This window comes from Elaeis guineensis, chromosome 5 (genome assembly GCF_000442705.2).
Source record: "Elaeis guineensis isolate ETL-2024a chromosome 5, EG11, whole genome shotgun sequence".
In the NCBI taxonomy this organism is placed as follows: domain Eukaryota; kingdom Viridiplantae; phylum Streptophyta; class Magnoliopsida; order Arecales; family Arecaceae; genus Elaeis; species Elaeis guineensis.
Genome location: NC_025997.2, coordinates 2,366,479 through 2,385,724, shown reverse-complemented (window position 1 = coordinate 2,385,724; position 19,246 = coordinate 2,366,479). Strand labels below are relative to the sequence as shown.

The 19,246-nt window shown below is 34.4% G+C and overlaps 1 protein-coding gene across 1 annotated transcript; it reads left to right on the top strand.

Moving 5' to 3' along the window:
* Positions 1–7,767: 7,767 nt before the first annotated feature.
* LOC105044375 (uncharacterized) lies at positions 7,768–17,288 on the top strand. Its single transcript, XM_019850515.3, has 7 exons — positions 7,768–8,099; positions 8,865–8,961; positions 11,701–11,733; positions 15,181–15,241; positions 15,783–15,862; positions 16,123–16,184; positions 16,839–17,288. The coding sequence occupies exons 1-7, from the start codon at positions 7,915–7,917 to the stop codon at positions 16,924–16,926; spliced, it is 606 nt and encodes a 201-aa protein (XP_019706074.1). The 5' UTR covers positions 7,768–7,914; the 3' UTR covers positions 16,927–17,288.
* Positions 17,289–19,246: the final 1,958 nt, after the last annotated feature.

The following is a 19,246-nucleotide window of genomic DNA, read 5'->3' as shown; positions in this document are numbered from 1 at the left end:
CATATTTAACGTCTTCACATCTGAAATTAATTTTAGATCTGAAGCAATCATGATTTATTTTAGATCTAAAATAATTTTAAATCTAAAAAAATCTTATAATCACATTATAACATGCATATCAGATCTGAAATTAAAATTAAAATAATTTAAAAATAATTTTCAAAATCTGTTCAATGTAAACCTAAATCATTTTAATTTTAGATCTAATACTAATCATGACATATTAGATATCAATTTTCAGATCTAAACTTTTAAATTTTTATGTTCAAAAATAATTTTCAAAATCGATCAATCTAGCGCTAAGATAATCTTTTCAGTATAAGAAATTAACCCTATACCAGGACAACCTTATCTTAGCCCCAAATTAAAAATAACTAATCTTAACTTTCAGATCTAAATCAAAAATTAGATCTAAAATTTATTCTATGCATGTTAGATCGACATGGCTCTGATATCACTGTTGATTTTCAAGATGATTCGTATGTAAAATTTTTTTTGATTATCCTAATCACAGCGGAAGTAGATATAAAAATAATTTTTACATCTAAGTATGCGGATTCAAAATCTAAATCATAGCTAGGATTGTCTAACATGCATAAATAAATTTAAGACATAGATCTGAAATAATAAAATAAAAAAAAAATTATACCTGAATATTTTTTCTTTTTCTTCTTCGGATCAGATCCTGTGAATATCCGGGGTTCGCATTTAAGCACACAAATACCCGATCTTTGCTGGTATCTACACAGAGATGATCCCGATTAGAACTTTGAAGCTATCGATATCATCCTTACAAGCTTCGTTTCTCGACTTGGATCTGGATCTTTTTTTTTATATTATTTGAAGCAGTCGTTGGCAGGTTTCTGGGGATTGAACCTGATCACCAAGAAAGAACAAGAACCCTTCTTAATCTTTTCTTCTCTCTCTAAAACCTCCCTTTTCTCTCAAATCTGATCTAGAAGAGGAAGATATGGGGTGTGGAAGGGAGGAAACAAGGAGGGAAAAGGGCGTGGAATATAGGCTTGCGGCAAGAAAGAAAAGGAACTCAAAAACACCACACGCCCCAACACCCTTCTTTTATTTTGTCACACAAATCCCTCTCATCTCATGCCACAACCAAATAAAACCAATCCTAACTAATCACCAATTAAATTTAAAATAAGTTAGAAAAAAAATCTTATCAGGTTAGAATCCTAACAAACCAAGAAAGTGGGCACAACAAACTTTTTCATCCTCCCACGCATGCTTAAAAGAATTGCATGAGTTTTCCATCGCCCTTCCTTCTTTTGTTCAACCAAATTGGAGAGAGAAGCTCAGGGAACTTGGGCTTAGGTGGTTAGGTTCAATTGGATTCAATCTGGATTCAAATTGAGTTCAATTTAAGCCTGATTCAAATTAAATTCAAAAAATTATCAAATCTGATCCAATCATGATTGAAATCCAAATCTAATTTAGATTATTAAATCCAATTATTATTAAATTAAATCAAGCTTAATTAAATTAAATCTGATTTAAATTAACTAGAACTTGATCTATAATTTAATCAATCTCAATTAAATTATAATATTTTCAATTAAGATCCTCTGCTAGCAATTAGCAGTTGCTATATCTGTAATACTTATAAATTATTAATTTTCAAATTTAAAGTATCAATCTAATTGATAATTTGAATATGATCCAAATCATTGATCGAGTCAAGCTCTTTTTATGTGTGATCTCTCAGATTCTATTATGTCTGGTAGTGAGATATACCGTAATTTTTATCGCAGTATCATCGAAACTTCTTTCGATGGGTTGGAATGATTCCAGCTCATCCCAATAATGATCGTTGATCCGAAAATGATCCTAATGAGTTCTTATAATCTATCAGTGATACTTAGCAGCATATAGTGGCAACTTAGTAGAATAGAAGAATGAACTTATAAGTGCAGTTACCGTATGATACAGTCCTTCTATCGTGAGTCCCGATTAGACAAAGATCATGAAAAATTCGTCAAACTCCATCATCAGTCATATGCTAGATTGGATCGACTCGAGTTCATTTGTGAATCTCAAAAATTTTTTTTTTCAATATTCATATTTGCTCTGATCAAAGACTTTCTGAACTCGGTCTCGCAAATCGCATAGAAATACTCTTTTTTTCCAAGATCGATAGATACCATCTAGGTGCCTCCTACTTAAACAGCGAACCTGAACCTACTATAGCCAACATATACAGCAAGAATCCGAATGGCTAGAGACTAAGAAAATATGTAGTCAAATTAAGTAGCCTTGCTGTGAATAGTCAACATACCACAGGTCAAATGACTACTTACACCACTGCAGTATCGAAAAAATCACTAACAAATGAGTAAACATCTAAGTGATTTTTTATCTTGATCATACTCAGTGTAAGTTATTCTCTAACAATCATCTGTACTCTCACCTTAGTATTTTCACACTACAGATTTGAGACTCATCTGCTCGAAAAAAAAGTGATCTGTGCACCGATCTAACAAGATCAATTAATGTTCTTCATGATGATCCTACGATCGGAAGCATTTAGAAATTAACTACTAATGATGTATGTCTCAAATTCTCAATATCTTGAGAATATACAAAATCATCTTTGTTAATTTTTAAGATAAATCATAGACGTATACAATATGATTAAGAACAAAACTTGTCCATCAAGTACAAAAATATGTCCTAGAGATATGGTATACGTCAGCTAAAATTGACTTTTAGAGCATACATCTAATAAGTTATTGGTATTATAGCTTGAGTGGATGTTTGAACCATATTGCAATCAATTCATAACTTTTGGAGTTTGATTGAAAAAATTGAAACACTTAAAGTGTCAGTGCAAATGGCAAAAAATTGAAGAGGTGTTTATATAATTTTGTAGAAGTCTAGATCCATGCCTCATATGATCCAATCGATTTTGGGCATGAGGTGGATGTGAATTGGGCTGGGTCTTGGTTGGATTTAAATCTTTTTAACTCACACACATGGATATGGTCAAAATATAATCTAATCTTTATAGGTGTGGAAATAAATCATGATTTGAATCTAATCTTTCTTTCTTTTCTCTTTTTTTTTTTTTGGATGAGATACACCACACAAGTCATCACATTGAAACAATATAATTGTTGAAATTTAAGGTTGGGGTTAATGTATTGCTAGATGATTAACGTAATCATTTTCACTATAAATTAAAAGTGAGTTTTTTTTTTGGATAAACACAGTGCATTCAAACAATCCTTGTGTGGATACAATCTAGAAAATTAGAAAATAAAATGTTCCTAAGGTAGCCTGAGATTATCTCTTAACCTACAATGACTCTCTCGAGTGCTCTACAATATAGGATGCCATTCAGTTGGCAGCAATATTCGCCTCTCGAAAAGTATGCCTGGCGACCCATACACAACAGCCCAACAATAGAGCAAAAATATCCTTCAAAAGGGGGTGAATGTGACCTCAACAGGTATAGCCCTGAATTCGGATCACCATCATAGTCGAATCTCCTTCAGTGAGATGGCCGGCCCCTAAGGCTTGCCTAGAGTGTAGAATTCTAGCCCAAGCAGCACAAAGCTCCGCCTCAGATACTATAGGTGCGAAGAGATGGCTTCTCCCAATCATTACTAACCTAATGTTAGGTCCACGGATCACGAAGCCCGTCTCACCCCGTTTATCCCAGATATCGCTATCAAAGTTGACCTTCAGGTACCTCAGAGGAGGGGACTCCCAAGCGATAAACATCCGTCGGATCGCTGCACGAGCAGGATAGGAGTTCCAGATCTCCAAGGATCTGAAGGTCACATTAGTCATCTTTGCAGCCAGAATGCGAGCCCTCTCCAGGATAAACCTCATTGAGCTTCTCTTATACTCAAATACCAGATCATTCCTGGTAAGCCAGATGTGCTAGGCTATATACGCTGCATAAGGAACCACTACATCAGGGATAGCTCCTTTTGTCCTCCTACAAAGGTACTCCAAGAATGCCTGAGTAGGAGCTACAGTCTGGATGAAGTATTGATGCAGTTCGGCAAGATGCCAAACCTATCTGGCCCTTGAGCACAAAAACAAAATATGCTCCACCATCTCTTCCTCTAACTCACAGTAAGGGCAAATTGGTTGGCTCTCCATCCCTCGACCCCTCAAGATGGATCTTATCAAAACTCAACCCCAGACCATCTTCCATGAAAGAAGCTCACCTGCAGATGCACCATATCCTCCAAATTCACCTTGCATCCATATACCTAGATGGTCCCCTCCAATATAATTGCTAAAGATCCACCATCACCGCTCTAGAGGAGCAAGAGTGTCTCCAAACCCTGACATCTGAACTATTATAGATTGGAACAGGAAAGGCTAATACCCGCTCGCCCAATTGCTCCCCAAAAAAATATAAGCCACCACCGCTGGATCCCATCCACCACCATCTGCACCGAATAGGTTGCTTACCATCACAGCATCCGTCACCTCATGACTAACAAATGTCGGCCATCAGCTAAACAGAAGGTCGTCAATCCATTGATCATGCACGAGTCGCATAGAGTGACTGTCACCTATCAGCCATCACATCTGAGCAGTGACTTCCAAAGCATGTGTATAGATCTCTATCCATATGAAGGATGCACTCTGGTCAGATTGGATCTCCTCATTACCGTACTCCATATGCTCCCACCATCAATGTTAAATAGATATTGAGCTTTATTGTAATCAATTTTTTATAGTATATTTTTTTCACCAATCATTCGTCATTGGTTGACTGAACTAATCTTGACCACATGCGCCGTACACAAGAAAGCATCATCATTAAAAATATTCTTATATGTTAATTAGCTAATATATTTTCTTACATATAAGGCAGGTCACCAATCTCAAGCACCAACATTTGGTAGTCTACCTTTTTGCACAAATTAATGGTATCATAAAATCCTAATTTTTTTCTCAACTTTTTTCATAAAAAAATTGTTAGAATGGTGCTTAAAATTTCATATGCAAATTAAAAAAATTAATAAAAATTTTGATTATAAAAATTATAAATAACTTGCAATAAATGTGACCGTGGAAGGGATTGTTGGATTAGGTCCAAAGAGAATCTTTTATAGTCAACCTATTCTAACCGTGCCCAATATTCAGAAATTAAAGAGCCCAAGTTTAAACGATCAAATGTAAATGAAAATATTATACCATACCTACTACTCGATCCGACTCATATGCATCTATTGAAGATTTATCTTCAAACCTCTTCAAATGCCTTCAAAGACTTAGACAAATCATTTTCTTATGTAAAGGGTTAAAAAAATCTTTCTATTTTTAATATGGGACTAAAAAATCTCGATCAAAATAGTCAGGAGAGAAACACATTTAAAAAAAATATATATTTTAAAATTTTAAAAATTTTAAATTTAATTTTTTCTCCAATAAAATTATCTCGGAAACAACTCGGGATTCTCTATTATATGTGATCCTACGTCGGAAGCCCTCTAAGAATAGATGTCCAGAACTCTTCCTTTGCATAAAAATAGGTTATTTGGTTATTGCTTTTTTTTTTTTAAATGAATTCTCAAAAATTTAAATATAACAATTTACAATGATCATTTTTGTAACAATCTCTTGCTGTTGTACAGGTGCTCGAAATTATTGTCAGTGAAGCGGCCATAAGGAAACAAAAAGAGTAGTGGAAGTTATACAGTGTACATAGTGGAAGGGGAAAAAACATCGGTGATATAATTTTATCCTTTTTTTTGGTTGTTGATGTATTAAAAAATAGAAAATTTTAATTATATCATCAATATCAACATTCACTTAGTTGCACCAATGCCCGAGCATATCCGGCAAGGATCTAAGGTGAGGAAGGGTGTGTGTGTGTGGGTGGGTGGGGATGATAATGAATATATATATATATATATATATATATATATATATATATATATATATATATATATATGTGTGTGTGTGTGTGTGTGTGTGTGTGTGTTGTGGGGGGGGGGGATGATAATGAAAAAAAAAAAAAAAAAAAAAAAAAAAAAAATATATATATATATATATATATATATATATATATATATATATATATATATTGAATTTAAATATTTTATGTATCATAAAACCATTTGTGAGAGTATATGTATGCATATGTTTAGTTTTATATTGATTGTACATTAGGTAGATCTTAGATATTCATATAGGATTGAGGAATTTACCTTCTAGCTAATTTTTTTTTTGATCATCATGCTAATCATAAAAATAAAAATATAAAAATATATTTTTTTTAAATTATGAAGATATTCTTTCAAATTTAGACTATTTATATTTAATCTCAAAAATTTAAAAATATTAATTAGCCACTAAAACTTCAAATTTGTTGTAGTATAATTAAATTGCCTATTTTTTTTATAAAATATTATCACATGAGTATTGTTTGATAACTTAACTTATATAAAATCCCTAAAATGCTCTTTCCATTAACATAGCAAAAGACTTTTATTTGGCATGAATTAAAAGGATGTGTCGTAAGATTGGTACAGATAAATAGATAATGAAGGATAAAGTATTTTGAGATCTATGTAGATGGATGCATAATAAAGGATAGTGTGCTTTGATATCTATGTGAACAAATAGATGACAAATGATAGAGTGTCTTGAGATATGTGCAGGCAGATAAATGATAGAAAATGAAGTATTTTGAGACCTATGCATGCAGATAATATTGAGCATTTTGAGATTTGTGTAGATAGATGGATGATAGAGAATAAAATACTTTGAGATCTGTACAAGTGAATGAATGATAAAGGATATAGCACTTTGAAATCTGTGTAAATATATGGATGATAGAAAATGAAATGCTTTAAGATCTACGTAGGCATATGAGTGATAGAGAATAAAATGTTTTAACATGTATGCAAGTGGATGGATGATAAAGGACAGAGTGCTTTGAAATCTGTATAAATATATGGATGATATAAGATGAAGGGCTTTGGGTTCCGTACACATAAACTGATGATATAAGATGAAGTGTTTTGAGATTTGTATAAATAAATGTATGATAGAGAATGGAGTGCTTTGTAATCTATGCGAGAATAATTTGAGATCTATGCAGATGGATGGATGACAGAAGTTGAAGCGCTTTCAGATCTTTGTAGGTGAATGAATGATAGAGGATAAAGTACTTTAAGATTTATATATATTGATGAATGACAGAGAGTAGGATGTTTTGAGATCTATATATATAGATGGATGAGAGAGGATGGAATACTTTGAGATGACATGAAAATCATGGTATCACCTCTTCGAATCAAGATTATTTTAATCTTTTTTCTCACTATGTTAATGATTTTGTGTTTGAGATAGACAGTTGGGGCATATTACAAACAAAAATGAGGTTTTGGTGGTTAAGTGAATTTTTTTAAATTTTTGATGTCTAAATATAATTGGCTTAACTTTGGAAAGGTTTTTTATAATTTTTTTCTAAAAATTAAATGGTTATAGAAGGAACTTTCTTATAATATTAGCATGGCCGGTGGTTCCAACTTAATCGGTTTTGATGATACGTCCAAGTTGAGGGGCGCGTCGCCTGGATATATTATCTCACCCCTTTCCATCGTTCCCTCCCCTTGTCCTTCCCAAAATTGGTTTCCTGGTGCATCGCATCCCAGTTCCTAGGATGGAAAGTTTCCTGGGGCAGGTGAGAAGGGGACTCTGCGGTGATGCACCGAGGTTTAAATTTGGTTGTCTCCCGTTCCCTTTTTTAGTTCCCCGGAAATTTCCAAACTGCCGACAATTAATGCAATTCTTTTTCCTATAAATACCAAAAAAAAATCCCCTCTTTCGTCCCTGGGAGAACTCGATCTAAGAGGAAGCATAGGCGGCGAGATCTTTTCGAAGGCGACATCTGCTTTGTTTTCAGTCTGTTCTCGGCTCCTAATGGCGGAATCCGGGAATCCGTATTGGTGTCAAGGTGAGAGCAGCGGGAGTGCTGTCGCGAGTACTAGCTATGCCGTTCCGGGGGCTGCGATGTTCTGCACTTTGCCTTCGGCATTGACGCACGACCCAGGCGTGACGGAGTGGTCGAAGGAGGAACAAGCAACCCTCGAAAGAGGTCTCGTCGAGTGAGTTCTTGCTTTCTGGCTTCCATCTTTTTGAAGCTATTTTTTTTTCATTCTTCTTTTCGGTAAGCAGTTATCGTCCTAGGTATTATCTTGGGTTTGAGCGATGATTTGGTACAAGTCATGGGAGTCAAGTTGCTGGAGATGATATTTTAAAGATCATACCTTTTTCTTTTTTCTTTTTTTTTTTTTTTTTTGGAAAGGGAGGGAAAGTTAGAATTTCTATGCCGTATTTTCTGAAAAAAGAAACCTATTTTCTGTCTTTTATCAACAAGATGCGTAAGAGGTTACTCTTGGATAAGGACTTAAAAAGAAATCAAGGTTTTAACCATTACACCGAGGATAAATCTATGCAATAAAACTTGACGGAATCCCTACAAGTGAGGCCTTCTTATATATAGATCTGTGAAGGTCCACTTGCGGCTTATTGGAAGGAGATAAAAAATATAAGGCCTTAGCTCCTGTCGTTCAAATTGTGATCTAATGGCGGATAGTAGTTGAAAGGACAAAGCATGTACTTTTTGGGCACTAATTACGAAAACCCTGTATTTTTTGAGTGATGCTCCGGTCTGTTGGTTGATGTAAGTACTCTGATCCAGACATATTGCACTGCACCTGACTTTTGTATTTCTTCTTTTGTATGTTTAGCCATGATATTCCATCTATGTTTATTTCTGTTCTTCTCATAGATTTACTCCTTTGATGATAAAATTTCCTATTTACAAGACAAAGCACCATAACATATGGACTGTTGATATACATTGATAGATATGATGGCCATCCACCTCCTCTTCGCTACTTAAATATCTCAAAAGACTTGCCAAATAAAACTGTACGAGAGGTGGCACTCCGAGTTCAATGGATGGTGAGTCCCTCAATTTTTCTTTTTAAAATCTTGGATTGGTACAATAATTATGTAGAGGATGATCTTTTGGAATTGTCTGCATAATACAACACACCTCAATTGATTAGCTATTTCTTTGATATTGGACGTGCTCTATTATTTCATTGTTTTGCATATAGATTTCTCACTTATAATGGCAATGATAATAGATAAATCTTGGACTTAGTTTCTCAGCATAGTTTCAGGTATGCAATTTTATCGTTTCTTTATTTCCCCTAGCCCTTGATGGAGGTGGCTGGTGCATGGAGCGATAGACAAGGCTTATTTCCATGACCATGATCACCATCTATACTTATATTTGTAGCAAACTCCCAAGAGTTGTCCATCGATCATTTGTTGAACCACTCATGTGATGCAAGCAAGATAAGAAATTCTGACAGATGAGTATTTTGGTAATATGGGAAGACTAACCACAAGACACATAAAAGAGGGACTCTTAATAAAATATAAAAACTCCTATAAAAAAATATAAAACCATTGGAAAGTAGGGAGGCAATAGGTCGGGCCCGCCTATATCCATACCCGCCCTACAATTAAACATCCCAGATCCCATATCCGTCCCGTACCCACCTTGGGTCAGGTCAAGAAGAGATGTAGGTCAGGTCAAGTAAATAAGAGGGGCTGGGTTGAGTTGGATATGTATAAACAATACAAAATCATTACAATTTTGAAAGGGGGATATGTATTAAGGTTATATTGGATCAGGTTCAAGACAAGGCATACCATTACGCATATCTGATTTGAATCCGCTTCAGATATTTTTTTGTAGAACCCATATCCGCCATGCATTCTACTTGGGTCGGATAAAACCCGTCCATTTGGTTCGGATACCCGGTGGGTTGGCTAAAACTGCCATCCCTATTGGAAAATTGGTGGAGTCTATGAGGCTAGAACATGTGCATAGAATGTGAAGGATATCCGTCAATAGTAACTTATTTATTTTAACTGTTATGCCTCAATCAATCTTGATGATTATGCTTTCTCTTTCCATTGAACTATCTTACCTCCACCATGAGCCTTTTAAACAATCATGGTGTTATGATTTTTTTTTTTTGAATATGTGTTGACTTTGAATAGGGACCGTGGCACAATGGTAAGGTTGCTCCATTATAACTTGGGTGTCATTATTTCAAAAAATATGGAAACAACCTCTCTATACATGAGGGTAAGACTATGTACACTTGACACTCCCTAGATTCTACATTAGTGGGAGTCTCATGCACTAGGACACCATTTTTATGTTGACAATGAATAGCTTTTGCATGTAGAGTTTGGACAATTATAGTAAGTTGTTTACTTGTTGATACCTTGTAATCTAAATTGGTCTATGCATTTGGTAAACCGCAAAATGATTATTTATCATCAAAGTTCGCCATCTCGGTACTTGATTATTTGACTCCACATCGATACCATTTTATTATAGTTTTAGTATACCTAGTATAGGGGCCGATTGAGCATATTGAGCAGTGTTCATCGTACCACCCTATATTGGATGGTACAGAGTGTATTATACCATACCGGTATGCCAAATTGTCCTGTACCAACACAGTTGTATTATACTGTATTGCATATCGATACTATAATGGGATTTCACTGGTATAGGATTTGGTATCGACATGGCGAACCTTGATACTGAGTGTTTTTACCCACTTGTACTGCCAACTAGTTCGGTATGGTTGCTATGCATCAGTACCAATGGGTACAACAAACTTTGCTAGTCATCATGTCTATTTTTTTTGAATTGCGAGTTTGAGTGCATGTGTATATACACACATGCATATGTATGCATTTGTAGGACTTGAATCAAATGACTAAGTGTTTGCATCTTTATATGAATTCAAATGGATATGTTTGCTTGCATGTATATAGTTATATATAAATGTGTCTTCATTAGATAGGAGTAAAATCTAGTGTAAGGTCAGGGTGGTATCTTACCTATTTATGTTTGTGCATAGGAGATTTAAATACTAGCCTCTCATTTGATTTTCCAGTCTTTGACCTGCTAAAGTAGAGTATAACAACTGCTTTGCCTCTGCTAACTTCGGTGACATGATCTTGAAAAACCAAATTAGACTTGCTTTGTTGCTAGAAGAGATAAAAGTCTGAGCAATACTCTGTGCTTGGCCACAAAAATTCTGGCTTGGCTCACATAGCCCAAGTGAATGAGCTAATCTTAGATTTAATTGTCAGCTTTGATATGAAGTTCTGGCTGGCTTGGGATTTTGAGCTTACCGATTTGATGGAAATTTCTATACATGAGATAAAATTTAGGTGTAATTAAAGGAGGTATATTTCAAGCCCAAGCTCATCCTGGCTGTTAACACCCTTATTTATCACTACCACCACACACAAGAAACAACATATGGATGCACAAAATGTGCAGAGTCTCATGCTCAAGCTATATTACTGGATATTTAATTGTATAATATTTTGTTTATTGCTGATACATAATTTAAACACCTCGACAACCATCATGTTTTGTTTCAGAACTTGGATAGTTGTTTTTTTCATGAGGCATGCAATGAACATAAAGCTTTGCATTATTATGCGCAGAATTTTAATACTTTCACCTTTACCATTATCAAGGAGATCTAAATGCTTCCATTTTATTTTTTCTAGTTTTGAATATTATTATAAATGCCGTTCAAAAGGTTAAAAAAGTCCTTCGAGTAATATCACTCATTACATTTCTCTGTATAGGAAAAGAGATGTGGAAGGCGCATGAAGGACCAGGTAACATCTTATATATATGAATATTTAATGAGCAGCACATAATGATATTCCAGTGAAGGAAAGAAAAGAAATAGTTATTGCAGGTTCTCTGGATGTTTGGATCTTTATTTGCATAATTTTCTTCTTGCATAAGTTTTAAATTCCTGGTTGTGTAAATGATGCATTGTAGTGTAGGAGACATGAAAAGAAAAAAGTTTATTTGCAAGGTTGGCTGCAGTATCAGTTCCAAAACTGAATTGTTTGGTGGTTGAGACAGCTTGAAGTGAGCATTTACTGTGTAATTATAAAAGGATAATGTTAACTTTATTACATGCATGGTTGCTTTATCTCTTATGATTAAAATGATCTTCACATGGATCTCTTTTCAAACATAGCTCGAATGTGTCATCCTATCCAACATACTTTTAATATTATTTATTTTCCTATTCTTAGTTATCTTTTTTCCCCCTTTTTTCAGTCTTATCCTGACCTTAATAGTTTAAAGAGAAATATAAACAAGTGGAAAGCATGTTGTAACTAGGCACATGCGGGAAATATGAGTAGAGTCTCATATGGCTTTGCTGTTTTGTCACAAAGCACATGATGTACAATTTTTTTTTTGAAGCAAAGGGCCTTCAAACTATGTTACAATAAAGGCATCAATGATGGGTATGTTACAAAATACAGCTGGATGGTACATGGTTTGTTGGTTATGGAGCACTTTTATAACTTGGGAATAGCCCAATGTTCTGAATTATGATTTTAAATTGAAGAGAATGATCATGTAGTGTCAGGCCTTTTTCAGCTACACATGTTGCAAGAAATAATACTGGTATCTTTATCTATCCGCCTAGTTTTTTCCTTCCAAATAGTGTGGATTGAGTCATCCAATTGCTCCTGGACTTCCTGCATCCTTAAGACTAATTGTTAGATAGAGATCTAGAAGCTCCTTTTAGCATAGGCAATAAGGAATCATCGTAACTTCCTACAGTCGCTTACAGTTAGAAAGTTGGACATGTTTAAAACTTGCTGAGAAAAATATACATTTTGCTGAATATTCAGAGAAATGCATATGTTGGAGAACTGTAAGTTCTTAACTAGTAGTAGGATATATGACTTTTTTTTTTCCTTTCACTTTGTCAGTGAAGCAAAATCTAAAACTTCATTAGGCGAGAAATTTTTATATATTTATGTGATAAATTGTGCAATTAATATTTTCTTCTAAAAACTTGGAGAACTGCTATAGTTATTTGATGTTTTTATGCAACTTAAAAACTACTTCTAGACCTAAAATTGTCATTGTTATCTGTTGAAATTGTAGATTGATATTATAGGTCCATGTGTAGTAGATGACATGGTAAGTCTTTCTCATGGGCAATAATCAAGATTGCATCATAAATTTGTCATGAAAGGAAATTCAAAGGAAATAGTGACATATTCTGTTTGATTATTTCTAAAGTTCAACAGACAAGTATTGGACTGTATTTTCTTATTTACTCAAGGTCTTATTTCCTTATCTCCTTTCATTTTCATCTAGTTCCAATTTTCTCTCAAACTTGTCCTATTTATCTTCTCATAAAAAAGGTCAGGTAAGTCAAGAATGATTCATTTGCGCTGACCTGTTCTAATTTGAGATACCTTAATTCACAATTTAAGTTTCTTTTGATTCATTGATTTTGACTACTGCTACTATCCAGGTAAAATGATGTATTTTAGTAACCAAAAATAAATAGATTAGAGAACACAACAACAAAGTGGTAACATGATCTTGAGTTGAGAATAAATTAACAACCAGAAATAATAAACAATATAAAGTAAGTAAAAATTAATTAAAAATATAAATTAGTGTAATAATAAGAAAATTGAACCAAAAATAAAAATAGTTTATATAAAAAATAGAATAAGATATCTGATATAAAATAGATGATGAAAATAAAGCTTTAAATAACACCTGATATATGAAAAAAATGAAATAAGTGGGAAAAATTCAAAATTAGAAAGAACAGCACCCTTCTATGCTACAACATGAGATATTTGGATATTGCAATATATTGTCTTGTTTATCCCTTAGTCATGGAAAAGAAAGAGCATGCTTCTGACATTAAAATATCTATTTGCTAAATAATTCAAATCATCTTAGTAAAAAGGAAAGAGAAACTATAAATTCACAAAAAAAATCAGAAAATTAGGAACAGAATATTTAAACTTTAAATGAAAATAAAAGACAAAGTTGATTGAATAGAACTAGTAAGAGAGGAAAAGAGAATATAAGAAATGAAAAATATATGCTAATAAATTGCAGTGTACTGATCACAATATAACACAAATGAAATGTTAGATGTTTATAATCAAAAGGCTATAAAATATTTTAAAAATAATAATATTATAAATAAATGATAAATCTAAAATATAAAAATAAGAGACCATGAAAACTAAAAAAATATGAGACTCCTTAGTTGTGAAAAAGCCAATAACTTCTGATTATTGGTACATCTTGCTCTCACTCCCTGTTTCATGGTGAACTTTTAATCAGCACACTCATAACTGCATGAAAATTAGTACACCAACTAGGAAAGTTTGGGCAAGATAATAATTATTAGAAAAGAGGGGGAGGAAGAGATCATAGTAGTAGCAAGTGGTGGTGCTGTATACGTGCCTGCAATGGCATTTGAAATTTATAGAGAATGTAAAGAGAGAGAGGAGAGACCAATGTCATTACATTTCAGAAAAGGGTTGTTACGCTTACAAACAATCTTTTATACATCTGGCATTACATAAACAGCATAGATAATTGCCCCTTTTGTGGGCATGGGCTTTTCTGTCTAGGAAAGGCTGTAATATTTTTTTTCCTTAAGTAAATTTTGGAATCATGTTGAACATCATTGTTCACAAGATTTTATTGTGGGAATTTATGTAATTCAAAATAAATGTAGATTAAATATAATCATATCTGATTGACTTAAAATGGCTGGAGGAGAGAGAAAATTGGGATGGGATAGATAGGAGAAAATTTTTGTAATTCAAAATGTGGTGGATTAAATAGAAATATATTTGATTCGATTAAGGTGGTTGGAAGAGAGAGGATTCAATTGCAGTTATGTAAAATTATCTTAAAAAATGAAAATCTCACGTAATTGGAAAACTATATAAACTTCAAATTTACCTATTGATAGAATCTTTATAATATAAAGTTTAGAATATAATTTGACTATATTCCCAATATGGGCAAATTTGACAGATCCAAATCTTCCCTAATGCTCTTTTTAATATAGTTATCTTGTGATATACACTGAAATGATATGCACTTATATGCATTAGCCTGGGGAGAGACGTCTGGTATTACTTAATATTATTGTCATTTTCTTGGCTTTCCAACTATTAAATGATTTCTCTATTACTTTTCATTGTATAATAGACAAACCTATTGTCTTATTAAAGCTTGAGAAAATTCTGCTTTCTCTTCCTCAGGAAGGTATACAAATTCCCTCAACAGAAACAATGGATATTACGCAAGAACTTTCCTTGGATGGTAATGGTGATATTTCAAGTAACTCTATGCTATTTTGTTGGTCATCTTTCCCATTGATAAAGCATCTAAGTAGGATACTCACTACATCATTATCACTCACTCTTGAGCTGCCAAAGCCTTGTTTCTAGTGTCAATGCATTATCAAACCTAACCAAGTTGTGAGAGCCACTGGTATACTTCTGCACGTGTATGTTTCTTGTATAGGCTTCATGGTGGTCAGATTGTTAGATGGCTTTCATAATAAATTCTTTAGTAATAGGAACATTTGACATCTTTCCAACACTCGATGTTCCAATCATCATGCCAAAGAAAAACCTTTCACCATCTCCCTAATCCTTGGAATGCTAAAAAACAGACACAAGATAAAGCATGAGCCAGGCCAAGGTTAATTTTTCCAGAAGTCATTATTATGCTTTAGGCAGATAAGACATAATTGACTATGGTACATGTGGCTTTAAAATTGTGGGTCCCATCTTCTTATTCTTTCTTCTATTATTGCAGTCAATTTTGTTGATTCATTGCTCCATATGTTTTCATGCAGAGACTGTACTTCCAGGGAAAGAACTTGTACAAAATGAACAGATCTTTGCTCAAGTTTCTTCAAATCATGCATCTTTGCAGGTAAACTGTTGGAAGTTAAACCACTTGTATTTAGGTGTGAACCAACCTCTTAGCTTTAGCAATATGGAATACCTGAATTCAATCCAAATTCATGAGGTTTTGCCAAACATTTCCTCAGGAGCCTAGGAACATGTGCACCTTCACTAAAAACTTATGTTTATCATGCTTTTGCAAAACATATCAACTTGCATTGTCAAGTATGTTGATTTACCTCTCATCTTATATTATTTTATAAAGCAAGAGTTGCTATTAATATGCAGATTCATGAAAATGTCCAGCTCTTCGCCATCGCTAGGGACAACATCAACAAAAATCTAGACTGGTATGTATTGTGCCAAAACCTTTTGGTTCTCCTGTCGTACATACATACATACATGCAACCTATGAAGCAGGGTATCATATTAAAAGTTGTCCAATCTCAGAACTAGTAACAGATACAGCTTGGAATGGCCTTCTATGAGAGACTTGAGAATTTTTGCATCCACAAACAGTTCTTTCTAGCTTTGAATGTGCATAAAGTATGTGCTTTTCTTGCTGTATAGATATTATGGCCGATAATCTGTCCAATATGCCACCACCGTCCTCTGGAAATAATATAATCGGTCTCAAACATACAACCACCAATGTCTCCTTCATTCTTTATGTGTTTTTTTCCTATTTCAGTTACCTTTCATAGTCTCTAAAATTGTGTGTTTCCAATAAATTATAATGAGTTTCATCCCTAATTACGATTACACCAGAACTTGTACACTTTGATTTGTTCTTAAGATTTAGTAATATTTCTCAGCATCTTCATGTTGTTTTGTGGTTTACTTCAAATTAGTGGAGCAATATTCTGGAGAAGTTATTCAAAGAATGATTATTGTCATACAATTTTCATATACTGTAAGCAGGATTCATAAAAGCTGACTCAAGTTGGTGAGATTAGGTGGTGGGTGTTGGAACTTTTTTTGACATCATTCACTTCATCATGCAGGTCAAACAGAGTGTCCAATTTATGGGAGCGGATGGCACCTATGCCAGTGATAAATGAGAACTTGCTCAACTTTATTCTTAGAAAGTGACCTCTTATGGTTGGCGTGCTTCGCTTCAGATACAAGAACTATTATTTTTTTTGGAGTTCAATACTTGTGTGGTAGTTGTCATGTTAATTGAGCTTGACTAAAGTGATTTATTTGTTTCTTTCGTCACTTCCATTCAGCCATCCATGACTTGTTTGATTGTCTGAATATGACTGATGAACAGCAAGAATCTTGGTATTGAATATTTTTATGAATATTTCTAACCTTTATCTGGCAATAGTCAATGGAGTCATCTATGTGGTAGGAGGTGAAAGTGTGATTTGAAGGTCATGCAAGAGATGTAACGGTCTGGTTTTGGATCATTGTAAATTTGTATACCAAAAGTAAAGTGCAGAGCCTTGTTACATTTTTATCCCCTGTGCTAGCTTGGAGTGTGTGGTTGCATGTGAATGGCCCCCATGCTATTATAACAACTGCAATGGAAGCTCCTTTGTCCTGTTGAACGCATCAACAAGGTCAGCCTGAAAGTCTGCATAATGGGAATCAGACTGATCAATGGCAGTCAGTGGACATATGCCTGAAGATGACCTGGCTCATGTATCTATTTCAATCCACAAATTTTTCAAGGGAAACAGGAATTCAAGAAGAATGCCCACAGGTTCTGGCGCTTGCTTGGTTTTGCTTGGCTCCGCATGCATGAAAACACTCTGTGCAGTGATCGAGGTAGGCTTCATCCAAGTCGGCTGGCTCTATTTTAATGCGGTTTTGCCCATGTTAGCTTTGAAAAACTGTTTTTGAACCACTTACCGGAACATGATTTTGGCCATTGGTTATTGACATACCATGTCATCTCAATTACCATCTGTGGGTGAGCTTTGGAATTTGGACATGCATGAATTTTTGGTGGTGGAATTGTTTGTCATCAGGAAGCCTAGACTCTTCTGAAACTCGAAGAAGGTTTTTAAACCATCTTGTTATTGGGATGTCTGTATTAGAAGCAGGTAGGCTTGCATAATTTGGACTCCAGAATTTGGTGAACTGAACCAAACTGGATCATCGATGCGACCAGGAATCCCATCACTTTATGCAAAAAGTTGGAGGAGGAGTTAGCCGAACATTTGAAAATGCTATCCCAGTCATTAGAAAAAGAAAAAAAAAAGATGCACGGCTGGCAAGGCGGTGAGATGTTGATTTGAAGATGTAATTTGCGTCGACATCGAAATTTTATGTCTCTGTTCAAAAGTTTTATTGATCGAGTGGTCCATGTACCACTGATTGGTAAACCCAGCTGTCTTCCTACTAATGCGCGAGAGTTGCAGGCTTCTCTAACCAACCTGTAAGCAGAGAAGCACCATGTAACAAGCAAACATTATTAGTCCTTAAATAATTTTTTTTAGAACCAATCAGGTGTTTGATTAACACTGCCACTGTGAGTGATGGGCGATACAATTCTGATGTATGCTTGGGGAACCCGTGATCCTTGTCGCATTCTATTTTATGGTAATATCTAACATGCGCAAATGCACATGATGCTTGGACTTGAATAAACTTCTATTTTGTTACAAGTGCTCCCTCTTTTCTTTCTCTATCGCCCTCCAATCACTTTAGAGACCTTTGAGGAAGGGAATGAAAATACTCGAGGAAATGCATATATAATAAAATATGGAGGCACGTCTGTCCAATATCCCACAAGTTTGGAAGTCATGCGTTGGTTTGAATGAAACATTATCATGGAGACTCTTAATCCTCGTCTCATGCAAACCTAAAAGCTTATCTGTCATGTACATCAACTAGTGCGTAGCCTGGAAAATGAACTAACTCGATGCTTTTGATTAAAAAGAATTAATGATAGAGTTTGTTGTACTATCTTATATTATCTGGTATGGAATATATTGTATACTAATATTGATATATCATATTGAATCGCATATCGATATTATAATATGATGATACTAATACAGGGAGTAGTACTGAGACGACGAATCTTGATCAAGGACATGTATGGTTGAAGAAAGTTGGATTCTGAAATGGAAAAAAAAAAAGAATAACTCCCATCCCAGGGAAGAATAAAAATATCTCAATTTTTTAAAATTAAATTCTTATTCTCTTTTAATATCAAAATTTTATTTCGATTTTAATCATGAACCAAATATGTTACAGCAATTCTGATTTCGATTTCTGGTGGCAAACCAAACGTTCCGTAACTCAGACGCTCCAAAGCACGAACTCTCCAATTATATTCCAAGAACATTCAACTTACACGCTCAGTCCGTGGCTGTTCAAAAATAGCAGTTCTACCGAATTGTTAGCATTCGGTTCACCCACTCCCACTGGGAAAGTGCAAGGGGGAGAGCCCTGTCAT